At 37.2% G+C, this 18,213-nt stretch overlaps 1 protein-coding gene across 4 annotated transcripts; it reads left to right on the plus strand.

The window, feature by feature from the left end:
- Window positions 1-3,143: 3,143 nt before the first annotated feature.
- BST1 (bone marrow stromal cell antigen 1) lies at window positions 3,144-18,000 on the plus strand. 4 transcript variants are annotated; one of them, XR_015803034.1, is made up of 10 exons: window positions 3,144-3,412; window positions 7,149-7,278; window positions 8,317-8,452; window positions 8,935-9,017; window positions 9,618-9,694; window positions 12,281-12,373; window positions 13,867-13,953; window positions 14,429-14,488; window positions 16,084-16,243; window positions 17,566-18,000. XR_015803034.1 is itself a non-coding variant. In XM_014883204.2 (9 exons), exons 1-9 carry the CDS (start codon window positions 3,243-3,245, stop codon window positions 17,678-17,680), a joined length of 951 nt encoding a protein of 316 aa, XP_014738690.2. In that variant the 5' UTR covers window positions 3,144-3,242; the 3' UTR covers window positions 17,681-18,000. The 4 variants fall into 4 exon arrangements, 2 of the variants coding, with proteins under 2 accessions (XP_014738690.2, XP_088019293.1); XR_015803033.1 differs by having other exon boundaries at window positions 16,084-16,173; XM_014883204.2 differs by lacking the exon at window positions 16,084-16,243.
- Window positions 18,001-18,213: the final 213 nt, after the last annotated feature.

Genomic DNA, 18,213 nt, shown 5'->3' on the forward strand with positions numbered 1-18,213 from the left:
TTAGCCGTATTTGCAAATATGTACAAACCTTGGAAGGTTAAATTCTTACAACTTTTGGGTGGGAAAAAATAGCAGTCACACAAGAGGGAAAGCAGGAAGGCAAAGCACAGGTGTTATGCAGCTGGCTAGGCAGCACACAAACAGCAGTGTTACTGCTTGGCTAGTAAGCAGAGCTCTGGGTTTGGGCTTGAGCTCTCTTTGACAGAGAGTGTGCCCTGGCACACAAGGGAACAGGCGAGACCTTGTGTTACTGCTGTAGGTAGCCTTATGCACTGAAGACACAAACCCTTAAGAAACAATGTTTGAAGTACCTTGCTTAGGGAGGAGCTTGTCAATATGAGGTCCTATTTCCAGGCCTAAAGTATGTGGTCTTACAAAACTGAGGTTATTTTGCCAGAAATTCATGCTTGAGTAGTAACAGAGGATTAACGTTCCCAGCTGTTACACCTTCCTACTGCTGGAACTTACCACTCCTGTCTGGTAGAAATAACAAGAGAGAACATGTTGGTTCCTCATCTTCTGGGGTTCAGAATGTAAAGATATGCTGAATTTCATGGTTGTTTGGGTTAATATTCAGTTTCTGAACTACAGTATCTCCAGAGCAGATATGCTGCCAATTTTCAAACTTTTATTCATGGGCAATAACATCTAAGAGAGAGGGGCAGAGAGCGAGGAACAGTGATATGCATCCACCATGAATTGCCAGACCTCAGGAGGCAAGATGGGAAGCCAGTTTGACAGTGCTACAAGACAAATTACCTGATAAAGGGATTAAAATATTGAATATTGAATTTTCATGGACTAGTTTAGGGTAGACTTGGTAATTTTTTACAAGACTTTACATGCAGAGATTATCCTGAGGATGGTTTCTCCATTAATGTAACAGGAAAAGTTATCATGAGATTCAGTGACTAAAAGCTAAAAGTAGACAAGTTCAGGCCACCACTAAGGTTTTACTCTCAAGGCCATCAAACCACTGGAACTCTGGAGGTTGTTAATTTAGCCCTCATGTGAAGTATTTAGAATAAAACTAGGAACACAAATTTAAAAGCTGTGCTACACTTTTTTAAATGTGCTGCACTTTTTTTAAAATGGCTGTGCTGAATCAGATCAGAGGCCCTTCTGGCCTGATGTTGTGTTTCTAGAAGTTGCCAGTGAGGAAAGAAAGCTTGACAGGAGTTGAAACTGGGATATTGGAGTTATTGGGGATCCCAATAACTCTTGGATCCAATTCCTCTAGGATGTTATGACAGGTTGTCTATCTGTTAGGGAGCTCACATTTTATTCCCCAAGGTGCTGCATCCTAACCTAGTATGTACTTGGAGAAATACTCAGTATCTGTCTTTATGACTTCTTATACTGTATGTTTTAAGCAAAAATTTTAGCCTTGATGCAAAAATCAGTGACAATTTCTGCACATTTCTGTATAGAAGATCACATCAGTGATGCTTCTGGTTTCTGTTAGACCCTGAAATAACTGAACAAAATTTGGTTGCAGCAAAGTTGATAATAAAAGAAAATGTTCAGTGACTTCCATGGACTATTGTACTCTCTAATCCTGAATCCAAAGTATTGGCTTGAAACCATTGATTAATGTTCTGGTGCCCTATCAGCATTCACATAGAGGCTAGGAAGAGAAATAGGATGAAAAACCATTAGAGAAGCAACAGGAGTAAAGTACATAATTTCCTGTTTCTCCACCATATCAAGCACAATATTGCATATCTGTTTCTGAGTAAATATGGCTTTCCTGAAGACTCTGCTGCAGGTAGCAAACTAATTAGCTATCTTTTGTCACATTTATAGCAGAAATCCATCATCAGGAATTTACTCAATGATTAGCAAGATTTTTCTCTCAGCAAAATCCACCAGCTGAGTACAAGTGCATGAACAGAAGCGTGACACTACATAAATAAATACACAAAAAATAAAATTATATATTCCCTGAGGCACAGTAGGAAAGAAAGGAGGAAATAAAGAAGGAAATAAGGAAAGAGGGAAATAGAGAAAGAGAGAGAAAAGAGGAAAAGAAAGAAGGAAGGAAGGAAGGAAGGAAGGAAGGAAGGAAGGAAGGAAGGAAGGAAGGAAGGAAGGAAGGAAGGAAGGAAGGAAGGAAGGAAGGAAGGAAGGAAGGAAGGAAGGAAGGAAGGAAGGAAGGAAGGAAGGAAGGAAGGAAGGAAGGAAGGAAGGAAGGAAGGAAGGAAGGAAGGAAGGAAGGAAGAAAGAAAGAAAGAAGAAAGAAAGAAAGAAAGAAAGAAAGAAAGAAAGAAAGAAAGAAAGAAAGAAAGAAAGAGAAAGAAAGAAAGAGAAAGAAACCACCATGCTCCTCAGAAATGTGAGTGCATAGACAAAATACTTGGAGGTTGCTATTTGTTTGGGTTTTTTGTTTGGTTTTTTTTTTGTTTGTTTTTTAAAGGGAAAAAATAATGTGGCTGTATTTGCAGTAGTGTGTAGCAGAGAATATTCTGAAGATTCGATTGATTGGTGCCTTTTGATGTCCTAACAGAGTACTCAGGGAAAAGAACCTGGAGGAGAATGACAGCAGAACCTGAAGACATTTGTTCAATGCACAGGATGTAAGTCTTAATCCTTAGGTTTCTCGTTACAATTGATTCATGACTGCGAGGCAGTTTTATTTCACAAAGATATGATGCACATATCAACACACCGAAATGTCACTGTCCAGGGGAGAGATGGAAAAAGACTGACTAATGTTACCCCTATGTGTGATACAAGATAACTCGAGGACTTGGATATTTACACTATCGTTACTGTAACTGCATCTTTTAGATTTTTTTTTTTTTTTTTTTGCTTGCAAGCATTAGTTGGTGGTTTAGGAAGGTGTAGCACAGCAAGGAGTATTAAGTAAACCAAAGGCATCCTAAGTATTTAAGTGGTAGAGGGTTTTTTTCCCTCCCTTTACATATACTGTAATTTCTCATATACGGAAATATACTGTAATTCTCTTCAGTTATCACCAGGTGGCCTTAAAAGTCTCTTGTTTTTCTGAATAGTTTAGACATGAGGAAATGATGTATTCCTGTGCTGCAATCGTTCCAGGAAATAGTTAGGTTATAGTTCCCAGCAGGGTTTATTTTTCTGTCTTTGTCCCTTGTACTGAGCTGTAGCTAGAACTGAAAATATTAAACGTTAAGACTGCAGGTTTCCATTTAAATTGTATCTTTGAATTCTCCTTTTTTATTTCTTTTTTGTCTTTTAAGAATTTGGATTGTCAAGAATTCATGATGATGAGCCTTTTTTTTCCTCTTTTATTTGTCTCTGTTCTGTGTATGAACAGCTTCTCAGGAGTGCAGGGAAGGAAGTGGAAAGGTGAAGGTACTACTCAAAACCTGGAAAGTATTGTCATTGGAAGATGCTATGATTATATTAGAATTGTGAACCCTGCTGTTGGGTAAGTTTTGCCTGTTTCTTGTGATTAGTTATTTATGTTCTGTACAAAATGGTTATTAATCAGAAGCCTGATGTTATGCTTCTAGCCATGAAAGTGATCCTTTTTTAAACCAACATGCTTGTAGCTGTCTGGAAACAATAAAATAACTTTGATGAATGCCATATTTTAAGTAAAGTAGTGTAATGGAGGCAAGACTTTTAATCCTTCAATTCTTTATTTCACATTTTTTGCCCCCTCCCTTCCCTTGCCCTACTTTCTGTAAGGGGAACAACACACAGAAATGACAGGGATGGTGTTTTGGAAGTACCAAATCTGACAGCACTCCTGGGAAGACAAGCTTTGCCCTGCATGCCAGTATGGAAGAAGGGCAACACCTTGCTTTATAGCTATCCTGTGTACTGAGGGAACCTGTTTAGCTCAGCTACCTGAAAAATCAAGTACCAATCAACTGCTCAAGTAGGATTATCTGTGAGCTTTCATTGGTTGTGCTAATTACACAGAATTGGAGGTAAATCACACACTTTGCTAAAATGAACACTTTTCTGTCTTCCTTGCATTTTTAAGGGCTTCAGTAAAAAGGAAGAAAATAAGAAGGACAGTCTCCTGGAGTTCAGCCCTTTATTCTGCCACTAAAAAGTTGTCCTAACAGTGTGAAGAGGTATTTGCAGAGGGGCCCCTGGCTGGGTTCCTGTAGCACTGAATTGCTGTCTTAAAGCAGGGTTAGATGGTATTGCAAATATCACCTAATTTCTTCAACCTTCCATTTTTAGTTCCTGTTGAAAAAGAGGAAGAAAAATGACTTTAAAAAATTTTTCACTTTGAACAAAGGCAAAACAATAGATTTCTGCACAATAACACTCTTAACTTATCAGGAGTGTTTTCTTTCAATTTCTTATGAAGGAAAAAGATCATCCTAATGCAAATAACAGTGCAAATTCAGTGGAACAGTTCAAGCTTGGCAAATTTATAAACATGTCGCAATGGAAGGTGGAAGTAAACTTTAAGTGTAGATTTCTATATTCCTACAATGTAATACATAATGTGAAATATGTGAACTTAGCTAACACTTGTATTGGTAACCTGGTCTTGCAGTAGGCTCTAGATAGGTAGGGCTCCTGCAGGACTTAATAGGTGCCACTTATATCTGAAGCAGAACATGAATAATAATATAGAATATGATAGAAGGAGCAACATAAAGGATAGTTACTATAGAAATTTTAACCATATCATTAACTGATCTGGACTTTTAGAGATGTAAATGCAATATTCTGTAAATACAACATTTCTGTATATCTCATGGTTATGATAGTTTTGTGATCTAATGAATTCTGGTCACATTTTCACAACATGATTTTAAAATTGAGAAGTTTGAACATGTTCATCAAAATATTCTTGGTCAGGATAGCATGAAGCCAGGCAGGACATTAGGATGATTTTCCTGAATTTAGACCAAAAATTGAATTATTAAAAGAAGAGCTACACAACTCATTTTATATAATGTGGGGTTTTATCTCTTTCCTTTAGGTCTATAAGCAAATAATGTAATCAAAACAAAGTGGAAATTTCATATTGTATAGGTGCAAAACAGATATTCTAATTATTTATAGCCCTTTCCATTCTTTGTCTGTTTCTTAGTTGCCCCCTGGCTAGCTTTTATGGAGTCATGACCACCTGGATAGGTTTTGCTTCTGAATTTATGAGTAAATTTTCTAAAAATACTTTGCTAACTTAAAGGAAGCTAGCAAAACATGCCATTACACTACAACATAGTTAAAACATAAAGATGTTTATGGGAATATAGGAAAAAACTTTCCCACTTGTTAAAACATTATATGCAAAATGGCAGTCAAGAGAGGCATTTTAAAAATGCTGTGGCCATGTAGAAATGAAGAATTTGAATTAAGATCATAGATGACATTTCCTAACAGGAGTATGCTAAATAACACAAATGTTCCTGTGGTGCTTTTCCTCCATATTTGTAGTATATCATGGAAGCTTTGAAAACAATTTTTTAAACTAAATAATGTGAAATTAATCTGACTTATTAGTGTCTACTAAGATTAGAAGGAATTTTCTTGCACTGCAGTCCTTCTCTGCCCTGTAGTTTCAAAAAGTGTTTTTGCCAGCTAAGAAGTTTTGAGTATCAGAGCAGAATAATCCTTTTGATTTACAGGTTGTTCAAACCTGGATGAGAAGTCATGAAAAAACAAAAGCAATATGTGAATTAACCAGAAAATTACTGATGGATTCAACTGTCAAGAAAGATGTTAAAAGTTCAGCTGATCATAACTCACAAGTACTAACATAAGTGCTTCAAGTAGGAAGCTCTTTAGCAAAATGAGACCTAAGTATATACAATTATCAGAAGCCAAAGTATAACAGCTTGAAATCAGAAATAGGGTCCAAATTCTTTTATTAAGTAAATCTGTTTAAACCTTGAAATGACTGATCAAGGATCATATTACATCACTGAAAATTTTCAGGTCAAGAGCCATATCTGCTTACAGTATTTAGGAGATTTTTACATAGCTGTTGGAAGCATGACCAGAGATTTCTGTAAGAAAATCTGTGGTCTATTTCCTCCATAGCTCACCACAAGGGGTCCTTTAAAGTGGCTGTGACATTCAGTGTCACAAAGCAGCTCCCTAAAGAACCTGTACCAGCAGAAACCATGCTGTCTATGGATGATACTAAATGATCAAAACACTGTATTGGTAAAGTTTGGTTTACCTATCAGGACTACTGTTGTTCAAGCTAGAGCTTTGCAATGACACCTATTCATGCTAGGAAGGCTGTATGCACATAACATAATTATTCTGTTGTGCAGTGTTCCTGGCACAGACATTGTCACAGCATTATGTGGGGAAGGTACTGTGGAAAAGTGATGAAAGTAGAAATTCCCTTCTGAATTACTCCAGGCAGGCTCACAGCTGTGACAGGTGAGATCCTGAAAGCCCAAAGGGATAGGACACTTCCATCTGTAGATAGCCTGTCTTGTCCCTCCATGGAGGTTATCATTCCCAAGAGAGGAAGTGAAGGGAAGGGGAGGCAGAAGGAAAATGTTGGAGTGCACAGCTGGGCATCTTATTTCAGCGCTTGAAGTGTTGAATACTAACAACATTCTTGTAGTTCTTGTAGCTACTACATAGTGACAGTGTGTGTCCCACTCAGTCCCTGGTCACTGTACTTGTTCCAGCAATATAAAACTGCACAATCCTTGGGCCTAGAAGCAGAAGGCATCTCTTTGTCACAATCCTTATTCTACCATCAAAACTTTTTAGCAACTCGTCCTGCATTTGAATCTGACATTTTAAGAGCATTATTGCATTCCAGCAGTGTTGGATATTTAGCTATGGTTTATTTGAAATAGCTTTTTGAATCTAGAGAATTTCAAAGAAAGCTTTTTCTTCAGTATTTCTACAGTGCTGGATAGCAAACTCCCTATGTATACCATACCTACTAAGATTTTTATTGAATCATAATTTGTTTCTAATTCCACACTGTAAATGCTAATATTTCCCTTGCTACTTCTTCCTTGTCTGCTGCAGTTATGACTCAGAATACAAGATCTCTATGCTCTTCCTGAGCTACAAGTTTTTTACCACCCTGACTTCAGCTTTCTGCCTTAACCTTATAAGGATTTTAATTGGGGTATTTGAAGGAGTTGAGAACAAGTATCTTTCTTGCTCGGCTTTGAAAAAACAATTTTGCTATTTGTTTGTTTCAATGATTACAGTGAGAAGAATTGTTCACAGATATGGGAAGCATTTAAAAATGCATTTATTAACAAGGATCCTTGCAGCATTCTACCTAAGGATTATGAATTATTTATCAATCTCACATTGCACACGATTCCACCTAACAAGGTAATAATTTTTTATGTTAATTGCCCTGTGACATACAACAGATTTTAGGTGACACAGTTCAAAATTGACAAGTCATTCTGTATCTATCCGACTTGTGAGTCATTCTTCTTGACTGTTCTGTGGTTTATAAATTAGACTCTGTCATTTATAAACTAGACTCAGACTTGATAGCATGTTTCAATGTGTTTGGCTCCATTTATTTTATGCAGTTACTTCTCAGCAATGTCTCTTTTTATGCTACAGAGATCCCCCATTTTTCCTGCTGTGTTGGGAGCTCTACCATCGTCACTGAACTTCCACTTCTATTTTTCGCTAAGTTAGGTGCTCTGGCTGCAAATGCTGTGCCTGCTATCATCTTTGGCTTTTACTCCTCACAGCTAAGTCTCATGACAGTGACATGTTAAACATTGAACAAGCAAAAGCAGAAATGAGAGAGGACATTGTTCTATGCAAGAAAACAGTAAGGGTGCTGGCAATTTCAAAGAACTGTGAAAGTGCAAAAGACGTGTTGTGCTTTAATGCAGTTTTTACTCTAGCACAATTATTCCTCATTTCTAAATTGTACAAGCTAAACCAACAATTAGTACTGTCAACATAGCTTAATTCATGAGGAGTTCCACAAACACAGAAATAACATCTAGACATATGATTTTTCTCACACCGTAAGCCAACATAGCAACAGGAGAGATTTCTGGTAGCATGTATCTGTCTTGTAAATATCTTCCTTTTTTTCTCCTTCCCCTAGATCTGTCTGCTGAGGCAGGCAAAGATAGGCCTAGCTATATTTAAAATAGGACTATATCCCTTCTCATCAAACTAGTAATGTTCCTCAAGTCACCTGTGATCAAAAGGTATATCCCCCCCCCAACATAAAAAAACTCCATTCCCTTAAAGAGATAGCTAAAATTTCTGGTTATTAGCTTGATTTTGGAAGAAATACCAAAGCATGTTTTAAACTGTTTTCAATACCCCATAGTCTCATTGTGTCCACACCTAAGTGTTGGTACATTTCTTCTCTATGTTTTTTTTCCCCCATAGTCTCTTTTCTGGGAAAATAATCAGCTATTAGTCAATAGCTTTGCTGACAGAGGACGTCGCTACATGTCTCTGGGTGATACTCTGTTTGGCTTCGTTGCAGATTTTCTGTACTGGTGTGGGCAGGCAGACAGCCCTGGTAAGACAATAAGTCCTGTGTTAAGCATTTATCTGTAAAACCATAATGGAGACCAACTGCTGTGTTCTGGAGAAACTAAATTTGCTCTTTCCCCATGAAAAATCAGCGATAGCTTCACTGTGTCGTTCTCTCTTGTATCGTGTGAATATTTAACATTGCAGTCAGGGGAGCACACAATGAAATCTAAATGGTCCTGCAATGGGGATAAACCTCTTTCTCAGTCATCTGAATCTGGAGCTCCCTGCATCCCAGGAACAGAGTTAGAACCATTTCAGCCTAATTCTGAATGCTCAGAATGTCAGTGTTTGTGTAAACTACGAAGGATGGAAAATTACTGAAAAAATACAGCAGCTTTCAGTGCTATGTCAAACGATCTTGTGGGTTCAGTGAGTAATGCACAAAAATATTTAATTGCTTTCTAATGTCACTTTTTATAGTCACTATCATCTCTCTAATAGCACAAATCACATGCCTTCCTACAGGACTGGACTATGAATCCTGCCCTACAACGGTGGAATGTGAAAACAATGCAGTGGACTCTTTCTGGAGGATGGCCTCAATCACTGTAAATATTGTATTAGTGCTGACTTCATACATCTGCGAGTGTGTCTGGGGTAGTTCAGGAAAAAAACCATTGCTAGTTCAAAACAGATTTAAATCTGTAACTCTACTGTATTGTTTCCCCTGATACAAATACACTGTTTTAGACTGGCTGCAGTGTTTTAGCAAGAAGAATTTAACATTCACCTTAGCTAGTGTTTTAAAATTCTGTTAGTTTTGTTAATATAAAGCATATACTAAGCACAATAAGCACACTGACTGTCTACTGATTACAGGTCCTAAGTGACATTTGACAGTGTTTCTGAAAACCCTTTACTCACAAATCAAAATCAACAGAGAATGCCAAAGTGCTTTCTTCTTGTGCTGAAGAAATTACTTATAAATGAGAGAAAATAGCTTGAGAAGAACCATTGAATTAAACCATGGCCTGTTTGGTTCCTGTGCTTTTCACTGCAGTGACCTGCTATCGTGCTAGCCTAGTATTTTTTTGCAGTTCTGATATTCTTCGTGCTAAAATTCTTTCCTTGGTCGCTGTTGTTTGCAATAAAATATCAAGTTATTTGGCAAATCTGTGAGATCTGCAAAGCATTGTTATCTATTGCAGTATGCACAGCACAGCTCTGGGGTGATACATGTCTTGCTGAATGGTTCTGCAGATGGAGGAGCTTATCCACAGCCAGGGTAAGAGAACTGACTGATTTCTGTGTAGAGTCTGATGATTACAAAAAAGAAAAGTCAATCAATTATTTGGGTCTTCTGCTGCACAAGGTATGGGAAGTGTAGCTGAAAGGAGCTATTGCATCGAAGTCTGCTGACTTGTGGGGAAAACTGTAAGTTGTCCCTAGCTGAAGGAATAATACATTGTGGATGGAAACAATCCTTTCAACTCCTGCATTTTACAAACTGCTGTGGCAAGCACTGTGAATGCTCTGAAAGCTGCCCTCAAGTCAGCCAATATACTGTGGCAAAATGTATATGTTTTCAAAAAGATGAGTGTTTACACAATTTCTCTTCAGGAATATGTCCAAGTACAGGATATTGTTACAAGGAGTGTAGCTTTTGTCAGGCCTATGAGCAAACTTGGTCAATTCTAAAGGAAAGTATTCCCCATGACCAAGAGTGGACATAGTTTGAAGTCTATTATGGTTTCAGAAAGAAAAAAAAAAGGTTGCTGAGGAGGATAATAGCAAAGATGAGCTTCCTCTTCTCCTTAGTTCCTTTTATATTAAGGACAGGCGTATTTTTCCTGATTCAGAGGTTTACCACCATGCAGAAGCTCATCTACGCTTACATTCAAAACTTATTGTAAAAGTACACCCTTTAGAACTTCTACTGTGTCTGTAGTGACTACTTACCTGTGATAAAAAAATGCATTCTTTATTACTTCAACAATTGTCCTGTCCAAGGCAGATCAAAAACTTACATCTTTTAAAAACCCATAGAAGAGATCCTCCTCCTGTGTATTCACTGAGGATTAAAAATGACCATTGAAAAGGCAATTTTAACTCTGGATAGGAAAGAAACAAGAACTATCTTTTCCAAAACACCTCCTAACTACTTACCTCTGTCCCCCAGAACATCCATCTCTGTACACAGCTTTCAGCTAACCACAAAGACTTATACAATCTCCTTGGGTTGGTCAAGTGGTCAGCTAGGATCAGATCTTCTGCAGATGGTAATACCTGGCAGCAGACCAATACCCAGAATTTATTCTGGATAAAAAAAAAACCATAAAAGATTGGAAGTTGTTACACTACATCTTGCTAAAAGGGTTAGAAATCTGTGGCTTTGAAATGCTAGCATCTCACAAAAATAAGATTCCTTATTTTAGAAATGGATTCCTTTTTTCTGTTAATTTACAGATTCTTTAATTCAAAAATATCTCACACACACATAAATTCCACCAATTCCCTGGGTTGCCAGTCTGGTGGTATTTTAACCAGTGAAATCACCACTGGAACTCAGCCTGCCAAGAAGAAAAACAAAGCCAGTTACTCCGTCTGTTTTCTTTGCTGTGTACCTTCTGGTCCACTTATGACTGAATTTGTTTGAGAGCTCATGTTTGAAAAAAGCTGGAAGTTGAATAATTAATAGGAGAAGGTAATCTGAAAGATCTGCCTGTCTTCCTAACCATCTCTCTGGTCTGTTTTTAAGTATTTCAAAGCCCCTTTCAAAGTTTATTCAGTTTTAAAGTTTGTACACTTAAATCATCATTAAGTCACTTGATATCATTTCAGTTAAGATTTATTTCTCATTTCATGGCAAAATAACTTTTCTCATTCACACAGTATGAATTTAGTTGGTAGTTTTCTTTAATAATAGTAGGAAGTTCAAAAATTGGTTTTACTGAAGTCACTTGTACATTGTTCCTCCACGGTTTCTGGCACCTCTAGTTAAACATTTCTCCAGATTTGGGAACAAGCTTCTTTTTTTCTGGCAATAACATATGCATGGCTGAGTAAATGAGTTGGAATCTTTATTTTTTGTTATATTTTCACTATGAGTCGGACAGGCTTGGATGCCTTGGACAGAAAGGCAAACCAGCTGTTGCTGCTACTGGGCAGCCACTGCTGTACCAGACTTGACTGGAGGAAGCAACTCTTGATATCTGTCCTCCTGTTCCACTTCCCCAGAAATTTGAAATAATTTGCTAACTTCATGAACCAACAGACACTGACAAGCAGCACATGTCCTGTGCTTCCATAGCAGAGCCCTGGTAGTTTGCCTGAAGGACCAGGAGGACAGACCCACATTGTCACTGCTGGTCCCATCCAGGAAGTGGCAATTAACAGTCCCTTCTTCTCCGTGGAGGTCTCAGAACATTTGAAAGGGCTAAGAGACACTGCAGTGCTCATACAGACATTTAAGAAGCATGATAGGCAAATAGCAAATTAGAGGAGATACCTAGGCCCAGACTTGGACCAGGCATTCAGTGAAGACACAGCCCTTACAAACTTTCTGAGGGAAAAAAAACCTAAAAGATTGGAAATCGTTTCACTACATCTTGCTAAAAGGGTTAGAAATCTGTGGCTTTGAAATGCCGGAATCTCACAAAAAAATCAATCTAGATTCATTAAAATCAACCTTTGGATTTAATTTCTTCTTAGATTAGATATTATGAGGAAATACTAAATGTTTTTTGTTTTGTTTTTGCATTTTAAAAAGTTCATTCTGTTTCACTTTTAGGTGACTTCATTAATGCAGAGGAGGAAAAGACTATTTATTTTTCATGTTCTTTACAGTTCATTTTTTTTTTTCTTGAATCAGTTTTTTTGCAGATTATGAAATACCTAATCTCCAGAAAGACAAAATTTCACAAATTGTCATTTGGGTTGTGGATGATATCGAAGGACCAGATATGTAAGTTATGCCTTTAAAAAAAAAATCCGTTTCTCCCTTTTGGACCTGTCTTTAAAATTTCACCTTATCTTTCTGTTTGATTCTATTTTCATACTACTTAAAGCAAAATATTTTAGATGCTTTTGTGAACACAGAAGACATAACATGCCATTCCCAGAGAGTTTAGAAATACCAGCATTAGAGAAAATATAAATAAATTCTAATATTAGATCTGGAGCCAACTCTTGGTTAGATGTATGTGTGAATCTCAGACCCTGAATGAAGATAGAGCATGAAAAGTTTTATTAAGAGTCAATCTGAATTTCAGATTAAGTGCTAATGAGTGATATTTCTTTCACCTTGCCATATGCTTTCTTTTCATTTTCACCTATCCTAACTGTTTGAAAATTTGTAGAAGCAGCCAAATACCATCAGGTGGCTCTTTTTCTCTCAATACTTAATCCAGTAATAACATGTAGGCTTTGAAAGTCTCTAATATTTCTGGTAATATAATTAAAGCAAACAAATAACTAATAAACAAATATAACAAAACCAATCAGTCCAAACAGAATAGTCTGTTGTATATTTTAACACAATGCTGTGGAATCTACATAGCATAGTTCAGATTAGCATTTCTCAGCCTGCCTCTCTAAATCAAAGAATTATACCTTCTGGGAGGGAAAAAACATACAGCTCATCTTTGCAAAAGTTGCCCTTTTTTTTTTTTTTTTTTTTTGCAAAAGTGCTTCCTAAGCAAGCACTGAATGTTAATTTGTGTTTCAGTAAATGGATGCATGGGAATAATTGTATATGTTTATTAATTGTTTTCTACCATTACTTTGTTGCTCTCCATATGATTTCTTTATTCATGGGTATTTACTGCCCAGCAGATAAGTAGCACTGGCCTTAATACTTTAACTTGGTGCAAGTTTAGAGGTCTCAGTAAGTTCTGTAAACTTTCTTATACTAATTGGACTACAAATTAAAAAGTCAGTGCTAGAAATAGGAGCTGTGTTTAGGATTGTTTCTGGGTTTTTTCTCTCTGTGTTTTTCTATTATTCAACATTCAAGAGAGAGAACAAGCTTCCAACACCAAATATAATTCTCATTTATTATAACGAACTTATTCTGTAAAGACACACAGCATCAACTTTATCACTACCTAAATAGCTGCCAAAGAGTATTACAAACAGAACAGTTACTATTTTACAAAATTATTTAGATCTTTTTCTGTCTAGTCAAATATTAAATGTGGGACTATTGGTGAATAGAATCTGAAAATGCTGCACTGGCTGAAGCTAATCTTCCAGACTCTGTAAACTGAGGATAACTTGTGAAACAACAGAAATATAAGCAAACGAAGCATAAATAGCAATGTATACCACTCTTCTGGAGGTGTTTTGGATACAGAAGAGGCAAAGTAATGGGGATTTACTTTACTAATTCCATCAAGTTCAGTGAAAAGAAATTATATAACAAAAGATTTGCAATAATACTGAAATCCTTCCTCACAGAGATTCCTGTGGAGTTAATACTGTAAAGACATTAGAAACCAGGCTGAAAACTCTTGGTTATGATGTCACTTGCACTGACAATAACAAGTAAGTGAAAACCTTTTATTAATATGATGCATTTGCAGAAGCATCTTATCTATTTTGATTCTCACTGTTGAATACTGAAGTGCCATTAATGTTGTGTCTTCAGGAGGGGCTGATATGTTGAAGGGATGATGTCACATTTTAGAGACTTGGCATTTTTTGGTTGTGAATTGAACAAAACACTACATGTTATTGTATGATTGAGTGGGACATTCTACTTACTCAATGTCAGACACAGAAGATGGCCTCATGTATTTGGATTTAAAAACTAAACAACAGTTAAAATTCTACTGAATGTCTTCAGAATTACCAGTTATTCACAATAGGTTTCACAGCTCTAGTCATTCCCATAGATTGTAAGATAAATTTAATGAAGGGAAGATTTAAACGTGATAGTACTATGGATTTGTTTCACTTTTTCATTTTTTTTTCTCAGTTGTCTTCCTGAAAGGTGCTAAATAAATTGGTATTTTCACAGGTCTGTAGTGTTCTTACTCTGCCTGGGTAATCCTGATGATTCTAAGTGTGCCCTTGCATCGTAAGTAAAAGAAGTTCAACCTATCCTCAGTGTCATTACAACTGAATAAATTATGCAGAAGTCAACAGTTCAACAGATCCCACCTCTACCACCTGTTATATATTCCCCATATGCAATAAACAGTGGTCTTGAATTTGTTACTTACTGTGGAATGAGTTAGCAATTTCTATTCACAAATTGTGCACAGCTGTCTGTGAGCACCTGCTGTTCAAAATTGATGGGTTCTCACTGATCACATAGCAACACTGTACATTATTGATGATGTGAAGTTTGTACATATCACTGTTCTGATATAAACTCTATTACAAATTTGAACTTGCTTTCATTAATATGATTCTTTGAATAATGAAAGTATAGATCAAATGGCAACAGATCTAAAGGATATTTCTCCAGCCACTGGAATTTTCAGTTCTAAATTTTGAGGAAGTTTCTTTTTAAACTCAATTTTGTGTGAAACTGAATCTCTATATTTAATGTATTTACCTTGAGCTAGTGAGTTATCTACAAAAAATGTACATTACATCCAAGACATAAGTTCTTAATTAGCAACCATTATTCCCAAACTCTCATCTATATTTATCTATATTATGTAAAGAGCATTAAATTAATTTATTATGTATTTCAGTGAATTTACAGTAAAGATTATTGTTTTCAGTTCTGTGTTTCTTAATCTATATGCTGTTGCATATATAGGTACACATAAGATACTTGAACATCTGTATGAGAACTTCCTCACTGTTTAGAATGTTGTAGAACATATAGATACATAACACTGTTTTGTAGTTACATTCTTTTTATGGATAATCCATGCTTTATTTCTTACTGTCCTTTCTTCCCTTTTCAAGCACATGCAAATTTTTGTTTGTTAATACATATGTGATATTGCAATGATAACTTCTGCTGTGAAAATCCTGATTTGCTGTCCCTGATTATGGCAGCAGAGAGGTGCAACTGCAGCTTGCTTGCTTCTGAGAGGGGCTGTAGTTCTTCACACAGTACAGAAAAGGAGGTGGATATCACCTCCTGTAACATACGTACAGTTTTTGGTGCACACATACAGAGAAAGTGAGTATTCCCTGTTCTTGCTGGTCACTGAGAACTTTTACTCACCTTGCCATGCAACATTTATTGCATGCAAATTATATCCTGGCACAAGCATATCAATGTTATGAAAATGGTGAGTTTATAGATACCTCTGATAGCCCCAGACTTCTTCTAGGCAGTAGATCACAGAACAGACTTCCTGTTAGGACTTTGATTGGTTACAAAATTCCACTTGCACAGTGGAGTAAAATGGGGTTTCCTTGTTCTGCCACTGAGTGGTAAGGCTTTTGTTCACATGTCAAATGAAAATACAGTAATCCCCTTCAAAATAATAGCTGTGAACATAGTGACAATATTAACAAACTGGAAGAAAAAGCACTTGGCAGGACTTTGAAAAATACAATATTGCATTGAGCTTTTAACAGAATATTTTTCTCCTCTCCCAGGTTTTAAATAATTTTCCTCAAAGTTTTGTGATGTGGTATGTTATTCAGCTGAGTAAACCTGGATGAGAAGCATTTTGGAAACCATTAACGTGTTTCTCCTTTCAGCTAAGGGATGAGCATGCAGTTCTGCAGTGTTGCCACATGGCGTTTGCAGTGTGTACGCAAGGGAGCAGCCGCCCCTTCCTTCCCCTCCATGTTGGTACTCAAAGTAACAAAATCCCTGGTGTATTTGAAACACCAGTCTCACACTCCTCATACTCCTGGGGTAACTCCTGAGCAACTCAGCTGTTCTCATCCTCCTTAGGAAAAGTTTCCTTGCTTGTTTCCTTCACGAGCACTGTATTCCATCCTGTATGCATGGCATTGTAATAAGTTCGATTAATTTCTTATATATCCCAAATCACAATAGAGCTTCCCAATCTGAATGCAAAACTATCATTGCCTCTCCCTGCAATTTAAGTAACTTAAATACTACAAGCCAATGAATACTTACATTCTTCGCAAAATCACTTAATTCTCTGCGGTTAATAACACCACCTCCATAGAAAATTGCTGCCTTTTCAGAAAGAGCCTTAAGCAGATCCATATAAAGTATTTGATGATTATCTTCCTAGGTACATTTTCTGTGTGGGTGGATCCCTGTTCTGTGATGGGGGCACATGGGGGCAGTTTGGTCAGTAGGGGTGTCACTATTTGGAGGGTGTATCTGTTAGGAAAAGTTTGCTTTGCAGAGTAGCTGTTCTCGGTGTTCATATTTCCATAATAAACCGTGAAACAGGCATGCAGGCTCTGATGCATCCCCTTTCACGAGGGCTATTTGCTATTACAAGGCTGATAGCTGGCCTCTCAGCTTCCAGAGAATAATATCCTGAGCCCCAAAATATCAGAGTTGGACAAGTGACTTTTTATGTCATCACAACTCCTGTTACTTTGGCATAGCAAACGAGAGAGCTGCTAGAGCAGCAGAAGGATGGCCTAGAAGGTGCTGTAATGTACCTGGGGCTTCTTACCTGGTGGTGGTGCCCCTTAACTCCTCTCCAGACTTGAATTGTACACTTGCTGAGTCCAGTTTGGACTTTGGCTTGTAAAGGTGTTAGAAAAAAACTTGTGAGTAAAAAACACCCACTAGATGGCAGAGATGGCTTGCAAATGTAAGCAGGAAGGACGGCAGATGCAAGCTGTTAGTGGTGGTATGTATTACTCCCATTATTGACATGTCAGGGAGACATAGAAGTGGATCTGGATACTATTGCACCAAGTGCTGTGAAAATACAGTCCTCCAGGGCCACTGCTGTCTAGAAGAGCACTATAAAATCACAAGCATGAGGCCAGAGAAAGCAAATGGATGTGGAGAGACAAGAAGGCTCTGGTGTAAAGGTAGAAAGAAGAGTTCCCAGGGTTTTGCAAATATATTCTGTTTACAGAATCATGACAGCCAAAGGGATTCTGTTGACAGGCGCATATAAAGAAACCTCCAGCTTAGCACTTGGGCCACAAACTTCACCCTTGGCAACAAACCCCTGATATTTAAAAGAATCCTAATTCAGCTCTGTGCTGTGAACATCCTGTTTGTTTTCTCTTCTTCAGATCTGCATCAGCTGCACAAAGAGGACCTATATCTTCAGACAGAGGAGGCAGCTGGAACAAGCTCATGTTTGTTTCTTTTGCAGGCTTTTTGTTCAGATTTGCTTTAGTGTACTAAGTTAATCAACTGAATCCATATCCTCTGTTTGCCTTAGCTGGCTATAAATTTGGTTTCAGCTAATTTCTAACAGTAGTTTCCTTCTACTTTTGGGTCTGGCAAACCTGCATATTAAACTTGCATACTAGATACTGGCTTATTTTAGTATCAAAAATTATCCCACAGCTGCTAGAAAGCCTCACCCTTAATTTTCATTTCTTTTTCTATAATAAGTTAATTGCTATTTCCTCTTATCTTTATTCTCCAGAATTAAACTGAGAGTAATACTTCCTGTTCACATATTTCAGATAATAAAATTATACTATGTCTGTCATGCATCACCCACAGAGATAACTTGTTTGTAAAACCATCCTAGCATCTGACCTTGGAAACTAAGGGACCGATTATCATGTTTTGGGAGGCCGAAACATAAATTCAAGTGTGAGAGATCTTAGATTGCTCACTTGATACAAGATGCAGTAGGTAAGACAGTGAAAAAGTAAACTCATTTTCATAAGTGGTCCAGTACTTGGACCAAACTTAAAAACTAGGGT

The sequence above is a fragment of the Sturnus vulgaris genome, chromosome 4, assembly GCF_052056855.1.
Source record: "Sturnus vulgaris isolate bStuVul1 chromosome 4, bStuVul1.hap1, whole genome shotgun sequence".
Taxonomy (NCBI): Eukaryota; Metazoa; Chordata; class Aves; order Passeriformes; family Sturnidae; genus Sturnus; species Sturnus vulgaris.